The sequence below is a fragment of the Thamnophis elegans genome, chromosome 8, assembly GCF_009769535.1.
Source record: "Thamnophis elegans isolate rThaEle1 chromosome 8, rThaEle1.pri, whole genome shotgun sequence".
In the NCBI taxonomy this organism is placed as follows: Eukaryota; Metazoa; Chordata; class Lepidosauria; order Squamata; family Colubridae; genus Thamnophis; species Thamnophis elegans.
Window position 1 is genome coordinate 39,723,551 of NC_045548.1, and position 12,026 is coordinate 39,735,576.

Sequence of the window (12,026 nt, forward strand, 5' to 3'; positions counted from 1 at the left end):
CTACAATTGATCCTTTTCCAATAAAAATTACGGTAAGTGGGGAGGAAAGAATGGATATTAGGCAGGAAGAAAAAGTTTCCATATCTGATTTTAAACAGAGGGTGTCCAGAATTGTCCGGTTATTGATCACAATAACCCACAAGTTGTTTCTAAAGTCAAGGACCAGCTTCTAAATTGACACCATTGGCTGGACATTCAAAGCTTGTCTTTTTTGGTTGGTTACAAAAATAAGTCTAACTTAAGTCTCTAATAATACCAGTAATATTCCATTAAAAGGATCAATAGTCTAATTGATGGTATTAAGCCTTTATTTGTTTTATCATCTCTCAGCTTAATCTTCTCCATGAGGGTATTTGAATGTTGTCATTACAATGTATGCAGGGCCATCCTGATACTCTGTTGAACTCCCAGAGTTCAATATTGCAACCACTAATAGTAAAATGTTTTTTATTTCTCTTTTTCAGGAACAAATTATTTGTTTGTAAATGGATTTCTATTTACATAATCTTATTTCGAACATGACTGTGGAAAATATATGTTGTATCTTAAGAAATGAATTTACAATCTGGTCAACTTGCATTTTAGAAGGATATGCAGGCTTTATGGTATATCCCTTAATTTTGATAGCGATTCTGATAATATTATATTATCCCTTTATTTGGATATTTTCTGTGATCTCTCTCAGTAATGCAATACTTTCTGTATGGAAAAAAATTGGTAATCTGCCAGAAGATATCAATAGCCAAAAATGGGACAGGCCAAAGCAATTTTTGTCACTGGCAGTACACTGGTTTGGAAAGCTACTGCACAGTAAGTATGACTTTCTTCATTCATTCTTTAAGGCAGGGTTGAGAAACGTACCATTGTAGGCAACATTCGGCCAACCATAATCAGCACCAATTTGCATCTTGGAGATGTGTCTGAAGCTAACAAAATGTGAATGGAAAACTGATAATGCATAGTGTCAATTTATGTATAATTCATTTTTGTAAAAGGGCTTCAGCAACTAGTCAAGAAAATGTCTTATCTCTATGGGTGCAGAAGAAATTGTCTTAATCCATTACTAAGCAAAGTAATTGCAGACATATTTTTTAAATAGTAGAACTTTATATATAACCATAAAATACCAGAAACATTTGGGCATGGTCATGTTGTGATCATTATATTTTTTTAAAAATAGCATTAGAAATTTTTTTTTAAATATATTTTTCAAGCCTAGTGTTAGGAAACATCAAAAAGCAAATATTGTTCCTGAGAGGGGAAATCCATTACTACAGTGGAAGAAAAGTCTTGGATTTTGGGGAAACAATAGTGCACACCATCGCTCTTGCTAGCATTCTCCCATGTGGGTAGGGAGCGAGGCCAGATTTTCTAGGTGCATTGGGAAGCCTTTTCCATCTCCCTATCCCATCACTCTCAGGAGCATGAAGCTCTGTTCCCACCACTCCAATTAATAACCCATGAAATTGCTTAATGACCACTTGGTCCACAACTTGGAGAGTGGGATTGTGGTCATCACATGGTGTTTGCTTAACATCTGCTTCACTCAACAACTAATATTCTGGGCCCAATTCTGATTGTAAGTTTTCAGTCTGTTTAGAAAACATCAATTTTACATTTTGTGCTAACAAGTATTGTACGCCAGAAGAGGTAGTGAAAATCTGGTGGACCAGACTGGTAGCGGCCTGACCACATCCCACCCTGGCAAAAAAAAAGACTATCCCACCATCCAGGAACTGCATCGCAAAGTAAGGAAAGCAGGTCTTGGGAGAGACCTTCCCTCCCCCTTCAGAGAGCCCATGTGGGGAAAGAGGTGGTGGTCTAGTTTGAACACGGGTGGGCAGGTGGTTTAGTGGCCAGTGCCTCCTTCGCACATTGGGGCGGCAAAGAAGGAAAGGAGGTGAGTGATAGCCAAGAGCAAAGGCGTTCCCTTTCGCCCTTGGGGGTGGGGGCAGGGGACTGTTTATCATGTGCCTCCTTCCCTTGCTCATCTGCTATCACCGGGGTGCCACCAGAACAAGCGAGGTCTTGAGAGAGATCTTCCCTCCTCCTCCAGAGAAACCATGCCTGGAGAGAGGAGGCAGGCTGGTTTGAATACTGGCGGGCGGGCGGTTTAATGGCCAGTGCCTCCTTCACTTGTTCAGGCAGGTGGAGAAAGAAAGGAGGGCACATGATAGCCGAGGATGAAGGCACTACTCCCCTTTGTCCTTGGTGGCAGGGGTGCTTTATTGTGTGCCTCCTTTCTTTCTCCTCCTGCCTCAATGAGCGAAGAAAGCTGCCCACACGTGTTCAAACCAGCCTGCCTCCTCTCTCCTGGCATGGGCTCTCTGGAGGGGGAGGGAAGCCCCACCCCCAAGACCGGCTTCTTTCCTTCCCTCCTGCAGTGTCAATCCTTAGGGGAAGGGCACGGACCGTTCGGCGGTGGCAGGGAAATGGAGGCATTTTCACAATGGCAGATGAAGCATAATCCTGGGTAGTTCTGGTGCTCCCTTCCCCTAGCATGTCCCATTGCTGCTGGCGCCAGTTTTGATGAATCTGGCTTGGCGGTGATGGCAAGAAGCGGCTACCAGAGATGCTCTCAGCGATGGCAAGAGCCCTGCCGCTGAGCCAAATTCACCAAAAGTGGTGCCAGCAGCAACGGGACATGCTTGAGGAAGGGAGAGCTGTAACTGATTGCCCAGGATTGTGCTTCAGCCGCTGCCATCACTTCTGCTGCTGCTGCAGCCACCAGAGACTCCTTCCTCGCCACTGCTTTGTTTTGGGCCAAGAAGTGACGTCTCTAAGGGATTGTCCCTGGATGGCACCTGAGGCTGCCTTGCCTTCTTCTGCCCCATGGAAAAAAGAGCACTCTCCCCTCTCACTTTTCTCAGCCTACACGCTATTCAGGGTGTGGGGAAAAGTGCCACTTGACTCCCCCTCCAGGAGGACCACCGTGTATCGTCCATGGGTGGGAGGTTGAAGGGGTGACCACAGGTGAAGAGCAGTGAGAGCTTTTGGCAGCACAAGAGAAAGACTTCAAAGTCACTGGAGGTGTGTGGCTGGTGTGCCTTGTTCCGACTTTCTTCGGGTGCAAAATGCTTTAAAAATAAAGTTTTAGTTTGGGGGGGTTGTAAAGGGTTAGTGCTGCAAGGGTTATAACTTGACAGCTTTAAGACTTGCACAATTCAAATGCCAGAGTCCCTGAGCCAACATGCCTGGAGGAGGAACTCTGGGAGTTGAAGTCCACAAGTCTTAAAACTTTCAAGTTTGAACATTCCTGGGTTGTTGTTTTTTTGTAAAGTGTTAAGGATGCAAGGGTCTTGTAACTTGATAGCTTTAAGACTTTCATACTTCAAATGCCAGAGCCAACATTTTGGTTGCTAAACAAGAGCGTTATTAAGTGACTTTCACCACATTTTACAAATTGGCCATGCCCAACCGGTCACTTGACTGCCAAGCCATGCCCACAAAATAGGCCACACCCACAAAATAGGTCACACCCACAAAATAGGTAGTAAATTTTTTTGCAACTCACCTGTGGTGCTAACCCATAATCTGTCATGGGTTTGGCCTGACACAACATAGATATCACACAAATATCTATTAACAGTTCTAGAAAAAGTAAGAAGTATATCAAAATTATGTTTTAAATATATATATAAAGTTTTATTATTTTAAATTATTTAAAATGGCCATAATTCATAGGATAGTGTTGAGATATTTGGGATAAAAGATAAGCTTTTATGTCACTTTAATTGGTATGAATGTAAGTGAATTATAGAAAATTAGAAGGAATATGCAGGATCATAAAGTTAATAACACTGAACTCAGATGATTCTGACCGATTGATTTTGGCACCTAATATGACAACATGTAGTTCCAAAAAGCACATATGATTTAAAATGTTTAGCTTCACAAGAAAGCTAAGTAAAAATTCTTTTTTTCTATATGATCTTCCTTTCTTCTATAGGAGACCCTTGTGAAATAATATTGAAGCTATTTCATTTTTCTACCATTAATAGGTTATGAGATTTCTGGATTAGAAAATCTACCAGAAGGACCAGCAATCCTTGTTTATTACCATGGAGCCATGTCAATTGACTATTATTTATTTACTCAAAGGCTTTATAGACTCACTGGGAAATTCATCTATTCTGTGATAGATCGTAGTATTTTTCATTTACCAGGTAAAAAAGAATACTACAAGTTTAGTTTTAGTTATATATTTCAAATGGTATACTGTAAATTCACTGATTTGGGAAGTCCAATTTTTGTTCTTCAAAGACTTAGTTGAATTATGTCATGGTGGAAATATGTGTATTCTGTTTCCTTTTACAAGCAGGAACAGAATGACTTCTTCTGCTTTTGCAGGAATAAGACTATTTCTCTCCATCCATCACGCTGATCATCCTACAAGAGAAAAATGTATAAATGTTCTGAAACAAGGGCATCTGATGGGAGTTGCACCAGGAGGACTACGAGAGCAAAATTATGGAAATAATTACTACAAACTAATATGGGGAAAACGGAAAGGATTTGCTCATATAGCTATAGATGCAAAAGTGGTGAGGCATTTGTCATTACATCTTTTTCCTAGCGGTCTTTTACATTGGAATGTGAACTTGTAAATGCTATATTTCATGTTCATGTCATCTATTTATTTTTAAGCTATCTGCAAATGTACAGGAAGGAGCAAGCAACCACATATCAGATTTGACAGGCCAGGAAAAGGCAAATCTTCTTTCTCCCATTTACATAAACCGAGAAATCAGTGGTGACATTCACATTTTTTCCCTACCGGTTCTATGGGCGTGGCTTGGGTAGGTCCTGTGACTGAGAGGGTGTGGTCAACTCAACATCACTCATGGCCCTGCCCACTCAGTCACATGACCCAACTAACCAAGCCACTCCCACAGAACTCGGTAGGAAAAAAAATGAATGTCTATTCTACCTATTTTCTGTCCAGGCTGGCCTAATCTGTCGAAGATCTCCCTTCGCCACACAATGTGTCCTTACCTTCCTCTCGCAACTGGCTGCCAGTGAAGGCAAGCCAGGGCTGAATTGTCACTGCTGGGTTCCCTGCCAACCCACATCTCACCCCCTTTGTCACGGGATGCTTGCAGCAGCCGCCTCTTGTTCGGTGATGTTTCATGTGGTGAAAAAGAGAATGGCGGCTGTGCAGGCTTTTTGTAGCAAAAATTACTGGAGCTGTTCCACTTTTTGAATGCGCCACCGCCCTGTTCCATGTTGCCGGCCGCACAGCAGCACAGTGGCAGCAGGCAATGATGTGTGCATGGAACACCTAAAGACTGGTATCTTTAGGCTCCCAGCAAGATTAGCTCATAAGCCAAACACAAAAACTTCAGTTCTTGCAGTCTAGTCATAAGAAACAACTGTCTGGAGTGCAAGTGAACAGCTCATAATGTCTCCTGTTTCTGGGGAAGCCACAATTTGCCATCTGTTGGCCAATCTGCACTCCACACAGTCCTTGCTCCTTCAGGGATGTCTAGCTCTTCCTAAATTCCTACAATATGAGCAAGGGTTATAGAATAGTAAACACACAAATAAAAATCGTGATGTTTTCATTAAACACTTGTCTCTTTATTTTTTGGCATATTCTGAGTTTATTAAATCCAAGATTTAATAAAGTTGTGGTTTAATGTTAGTTTATTAAGCAGGATCTTCAAAGATTAGATGCATGAGAATAAAACAGAATAAAATGTGCACTAAAATATAAAAACAATATGTGGCATAAGGGACAGATAAAAAGCTTGCTTGTAAAAAGACAGGGAAATATCATCAAACTTCAACCACAAAATGTTCCAGTATATGTCCTTATGTCAAAAGTCTAAAACCACAAGGTTCAGCTAAAGTTCACTTAGAGACACATAGTCAATACCTATGGCCCAAGATAAAAAGGCTTCTTTCTCAAGGTAACCAATAAGAAATGAGTTAAGTGTTTCCGTGTTACGCTGCCTTTGAGAATGTATAAGAATGTGTGCTTCGATAATGAAGGTTGTTCAGAACTTGCAATACTAGCCTTGGACTAGTTTTCTTAACCTGCCAATAATCTCCTGCATCCTGAGATGTCTAAGCCTGTCATTTTCTCCAACAATTCTGGTGAGCAGAACTTTGAGTGATATTTTGCCGAGGACAGAACGGGCTGACCGATGCCCCATTGAGGCCATCTCACCCATCTTCAGGCACCAACAGAGACCTTTCTCTGGAAGAGGGTAGAAGACCTCCCTTGGGCATCCGGTGGACCCCGCCTATCCAAGAATCTGACCAGGATCAGGACAAATCAATAAAATTACGCAAGCTGAGAAAGAAGACGCTTGCAGGCAAGTATTGTGGGAATTGTAGACCCACTCGGTTAAGAGTGGAAGAGGGGGCCCGATCATGCCCCCCCTGAGCCCAGGATAACATCCCTTCCAAACGGAACTGGCGTATTCTAATGAGGCTCTAGATTTTTGTGGGTGGTTAAGCCACTGCAGTTCCTGTTGGTGACTGTGAATCTCCAGAACCGCAGGTCAGTGGAAAGTGGAAAGTGTGTTAGAAATAGAACATGGAAGGGGGAGTAAGCATTCCTCAAACGCCCCTCCAATGCATGTTGAGAAACTTTAAAAGAGTTTTCAGTGGAGCTTATGGAGATCCCAAACCCATTCCTGGGGATTTGAAAAGATTCTGTGAGAATGAATGGCCAACATTTAATGTAGGATGGAAACCCGAAGGCACTTTTAATCCAGACATCATTTCAAAAGTACATCAGATCATAACAGATGCTAAAACCAGCCACCCAGATCAGTATCAGTATACTGACCAGTGGCAAATAACAGTGCAACAGAATCCTGACTGGCTTCGTAAATGTAAAAAGGAAGCCATAAAGGTCTGTGTGGCTCGAATAAAAGAAAATGGTAAATGTGAGGTCAAAAAGAGTCACCCTGAAAAAAAGCCTTTCCTAAAGACTGCACCCTATGAAGAGGAAGGTCCCCCTCCATATGCTCCTCCTTATCATACAAGGCAGCTACAGAATGCTAGCAGTAGAAATAATCAAGGGCCAATAGGACAAAGTGATCAGAGGGAAAAGCAAAACGTGGAAAGTCCTTTTAGCAGAACCCCCCTCTCTTGCAACCCAATGGACTTCTCCCATTGCTGCCCGAACCAGAAGTCAGTTCCTAGCCCCACTTTGCCAAGTGGATCAAAGAGTTATAGATGGCCAGGGACAGGCAGACATTCATCCTCTATTTCAATATGTCCTGTTCACCACTACAAATTGGAAAGAACATTATGGACCATTGTCTGCCATGCCTCCAGAGGTTATTGACTTGCTCAGGGTTATTATTTAAAACCCATAATCCAACCTGGCAGGATTGGAACAGTTAATTACTACTCTCCTTAATGCCTCAAAAGAGGCAGTTTGCTTGGACTAGGTTTCCCCAAGGACTTAAAAATTCACCTACTTTTTTGGAGAAGCCTTGGCCTCAGACCTGGAAAATTTCCAGCCTTGCGAAGATGGAGAACCGTAAGCCAATCCCAACACCTAAAGTCAATTATCTGACAAACCCTGTAAGAAAAATGGCAGAGCCTAGGGAAAACGGGCCCCTGCAACAATTGAGAAAAGAGAACTATATGTTAAGAGTGTTGGAGTTAGGTCAAAGCTTAATCAATCAGTCTGATGTAGAAATCATAGGGTCACTCTCCTTGTGCAGCAAATGGTATCAGGAACCTGGCATTCCTGTGTGGTTACTATCAGGGGAACAATGCCCATCTTGCCCCCAGGAAGACACTTGTGGACATGAAATTAACTCACAGCATGTCTCCCTGTGCTCACAAGCTCTTCCAACAGAAAGTCACTTTCTCGCTCCCACCTCCACTTGTTTTTAACTGTTGGGAGGGGAATTTGACTACTGGAAGGTGCCCAAGGCCGTTCCAGCCACCCTGACTTCCTGTTTGGCTTTCAATACAATCCATCTACACGTACGTCTTCTCCATGAACATCGGCTTATGTGTAGGAGAAAATGGAGTTTTCTTTCTGTGTGGAAGAAATGCATATTTATGTTTAGCCACTAATTGGATTGGCACATGCACTCTAATACACCTCCTCCCTAAAATGGGGGTGGTAAGTGTGGAACAGGCTTTCCCTGTACCCCTCCTGGGACATGTCCAGAAAAGAGTGCTGCTCCTAATCCCGCTATTAACCATCCTGGGAATAGGGACAGCAGTTGGAACAGGTGTGGGTGGAATGACCCACTCCATGGCAACTGTCAGAAGAATTCCAAGAAAGCCTAAACCAAATTGCTGGCACCTTCGTTGAGGTCCAAGATCAAATAGATTCCTTGGCAGCAGTGGTTTTACAAAACCGGCGTGCCATAGACCTCTTAACTGCTGAAAAGGGTGGGCTATGTGTATTCCTGGGAGAAGATTACTGTTTCTATATGAATAGGTCAGGGGCAATCGGCGGGTGGTCAAAGAACTATGGGACCGAGCTTCCTCAATTTGTCAAAGACTGCAAGGGACAGATGCAAGGTTTTCTTGACTATCAGGATCAGGTTGGATTAAACAAATGCTGTTTCTTCTGCTATGTGGGATCACAAGCTCCTTTGCATAATATGCCTATTTAAGCAACTCGTTATGAGGTCCATAAAGGAAATAGTGGTTGAAAAGGAGTTAATGCTGATGGAAAACCTTATTAACCATATCCCACATCCTGACGAGGAAGATGAAATTTTAGATACTAGCTTGTATGTTCAAATTGCATTTTTAGGAGTGGAGAAAGTACTTCCGGAAGATAAGCCCTACGAATTATTCTATGTGTATTGCTTGTTTCCTTGCTTTTTCACTTATGTTTATTCTGCATGCTAATATTGTTAATCAAAAACTCTGTAATAGGCTAGATTCAACAGTGGCTATTAATAGAGTCTAGGAGGGGGGGATAAAGCAGAATAAAATGTGGATTAAAATATAAAAACAAGACATGGCATAGGGGCAGATAAAAAGCTTGCTTGTAAAAAGACAGGGAAATATCATCAACCTTCAACCACAAAATGTTACAGTATATGTCCTTATGTCAAAAACCAAAAACCACAAGGTTCAGCTAAAGTTCGCTTAGAGACACGTAGTCAGTACCTATGGCCCAAGACAAAAGGAGAAGTAAGACAATATCTACTTATAAGGCTTTTTCCTCAAGGTAACCAATAGTGTTTCCATGTTACGCTGCCTTTTAGAGTGTATAAGAATGCGTGCTTCAATAATGAAGGTTGTTCAGAACTTGCAATACTAGCCTTGGGCTAGTTTTCTTAACCTGGCTGCCAATAAATTTCTCCTGCATCCTGAGATGTCTAAGCCTGTCATTTTCTGCAACAAGAATTCAACACTAAAGAAAGAATGAAGGATACTTTGGCATGTCAGAAGCTGAGTTAAAACTACATTTAGTAGGATTTAGTAGGATAATGCAGCTACTGCAGTATTTAAAATCTCAGAAACTAATAACTGATAGGGTGTCAAAAGATGCGATGACCTTAGCAACATATCTTATCCACATTAGTTTCTCAAATATCTGTTTTATGTCCAGTGTATTTTATTCCTTTTATGTACTATGACTAAAAGAGTCTCATTATTTTTTTTCATGTCTTCTAGCCAGTCATCCCAATGTTTACACAAAATATTAGAGAAGGATATATATCATATGGAAATATTAGTAAGCAAAACTTTATGTATTCTCTGGAATGTTATTACTTTTAAGGCTATAAATCTATACATCTGCATCTTTGCCTACCATGTTTAATTTCAATGATACCATAACTCAAGCAGCAATAGCTAAACCTGGGCTGTAAATATTTTAAAAGTATAATTGATGTAGATGAATTGGGAGCATTTTCATTCAATTCTGTTATGAAGACAGAATGATGAAAGACTGTCCAATTTCTATTTCATCAAAATGCTGAATGAATATATGAATATATGAATATGAAATATGTGAAAATGTCCAACTCTGAATTCTACAGAATTCCAAAGCTTTTCTGGAAAACCCAAAATTGCATTTCCCATAATTGACATGATATCATGGGATTATATGGACTGACTCAGAAATAACAGAAATTCAGAAGATATAACCGTATACTGTAAATGCATTGGTACTTATTCTGGGAAATCTGTCTGTCTCTATACTTATCCATCATCCTGCCATCTATCAGTCTTGTGGAATCTCTGTGTGTGTTTACGTGTCTGGATAAGCCTGCTTTTCCTAATTTTCTAACCTTTGTAAAATCTATGGTGAACTTTGCAAATTGTAATGGCCAAACATAATAGCTTATTTTCTTGCTCTTTCAACTGGAAAACCTTTACATTAGTAAGTTCTGATACCACTACTAAAAATTGCTACAGATATTGAATATAGGTCTCTAACAAAGACTAATATGAAACTCTTTGCACTTTGTTAAAATGTTTTTCTGAGATTTTCTAAATCTTGTACCCAGGACCAATGAGATGGTTTTATGAGCGAAACCGATGGTTAATCTTTCCAATATATGGAATATTTCCAGTTAAACTTATAACCCATATTGGAGAACAAATTCCATATGATCCAAATATAACTCCAGAAAAATTAGCTGATAAAGTAAGTGTATTTCTATTATAAAAGAAAAAAAATATACATTCAAATTAACACTTTGTTCATGAAATTATAACTTTATAATAATACTTTATAAGCACTTATTGGATTTGCATGTTCTGAAAAACCAGGTATTATGTCATCTAAAATAAGGTTTATGGTTTAAGTAAAAACTGAATCCAGACAATTGTGGTTTCTTCAAGAAGCCACAGTTAGGAGCAAATTAGATAAGGGTCCTGTTCTATTCTGTTTTTAAAATTGTAATACAGTATGCAGGCAGAGAGGTAGTTTAACCATTTATTTTAATGTATCATATAGTTTAACCCAAAGGAAAAATGAGATTTATCTGATTATACCTCACAATATGGAGAGGGGGGGGGATATCTTGACTATGTGTTAGATTTTTACATATATGTTGAAATATGATATCTATTTTATAAAAAAGTCCATGTGTCCAGTAGTTCAAGAATGGCTTCCCTATAATTCTTGAAACAGAAATCTAAATTATATCAATTTTTTTCTTTCTTTTTCCCATACCACTCTACCCTATGCCACTTCACCTCTTCAACAGACTCGAACAGCAATAGAGGCTTTACGGGACAAACACCAGAAAATCCCAGGAAGCATATTGCATGCTCTTAAGCAACGCTTTGAGACACGTAACAAAGAAAAACAGTGATATAACAACATCAATCTCTGTAGATAATATATATGCATAGCTGATATATGTATAGGTGTAATGCAGATGTACCACCATACACTTTTCTTAAACAAAATGTAAGAGCAAATTGAGATGGGATGAGATACTCTATTTACTTCAAGGTGTTCAAATCTTCAACATCACATTAAATTTCATTTGAAAACACCAAAACATTACATGTTTATCTTTCCACACTCATGAATTATATTTGATAAAATCCTAGTGAAATGGCAGATGACTGGAGGAGATCAACTGTTATTCCTGTCTTGGAAAAGGAAAAATCACAGGACATCCACAATCTGGACAATTTTAGAAAACATACTGTGATCATCAAGAGATTTATCTTTAAACACTTTGAAAACAATTACCAGAAATCTGACTTGCCTTATCTAATATTTTTTTCCAGGTAGCTTCCTTAGAGGCTGTAGAAATTTTGTAAAGATAATATATCTTGATTTTTGTTTACAAAAGAAGTTGACAGAGTACTTCATTCTGACTAGCAGGTTATTAATGTAAAGGCTTCATGGCGATTAATTGGCTGCACTGCCCAAATTGTAAGTTGTCCATTATTCATTAGGTTTGTGCGAATTATTGAGCAGGAACATACAATATTTAATTGGGACTCCTGTACTTTTCAATGTATTAATTAATGACTTAGGTTAAGAGTGCTATCAAATTTACAGATAAACTGGATGGGGTAATTAATACCCAATATAAACAGAATTCATAATAATTTAA

At 39.8% G+C, this 12,026-nt stretch overlaps 1 protein-coding gene across 1 annotated transcript; it reads left to right on the forward strand.

Moving 5' to 3' along the window:
• The first annotated feature begins 518 nt into the window (after window positions 1-518).
• LOC116512462 (transmembrane protein 68-like) lies at window positions 519-11,267 on the forward strand. The gene is made up of 6 exons (XM_032222948.1): window positions 519-810; window positions 4,002-4,166; window positions 4,351-4,544; window positions 9,616-9,676; window positions 10,455-10,594; window positions 11,160-11,267. The coding sequence occupies exons 1-6, from the start codon at window positions 519-521 to the stop codon at window positions 11,265-11,267; spliced, it is 960 nt and encodes a 319-aa protein (XP_032078839.1).
• Window positions 11,268-12,026: the final 759 nt, after the last annotated feature.

Coding starts and splice junctions, on each gene's coding strand:
- LOC116512462 (XM_032222948.1), top strand. CDS start 519: ATGACTGTGGAAAATATATGTTGTATCTTAAGAAATGAATTTACAATC. Junction 4,545..9,615: donor TAGCTATAGATGCAAAAGTG/GTGAGGCATTTG, acceptor CATGTCTTCTAG/CCAGTCATCCCAATGTTTAC. Junction 10,595..11,159: donor CAGAAAAATTAGCTGATAAA/GTAAGTGTATTT, acceptor CCTCTTCAACAG/ACTCGAACAGCAATAGAGGC.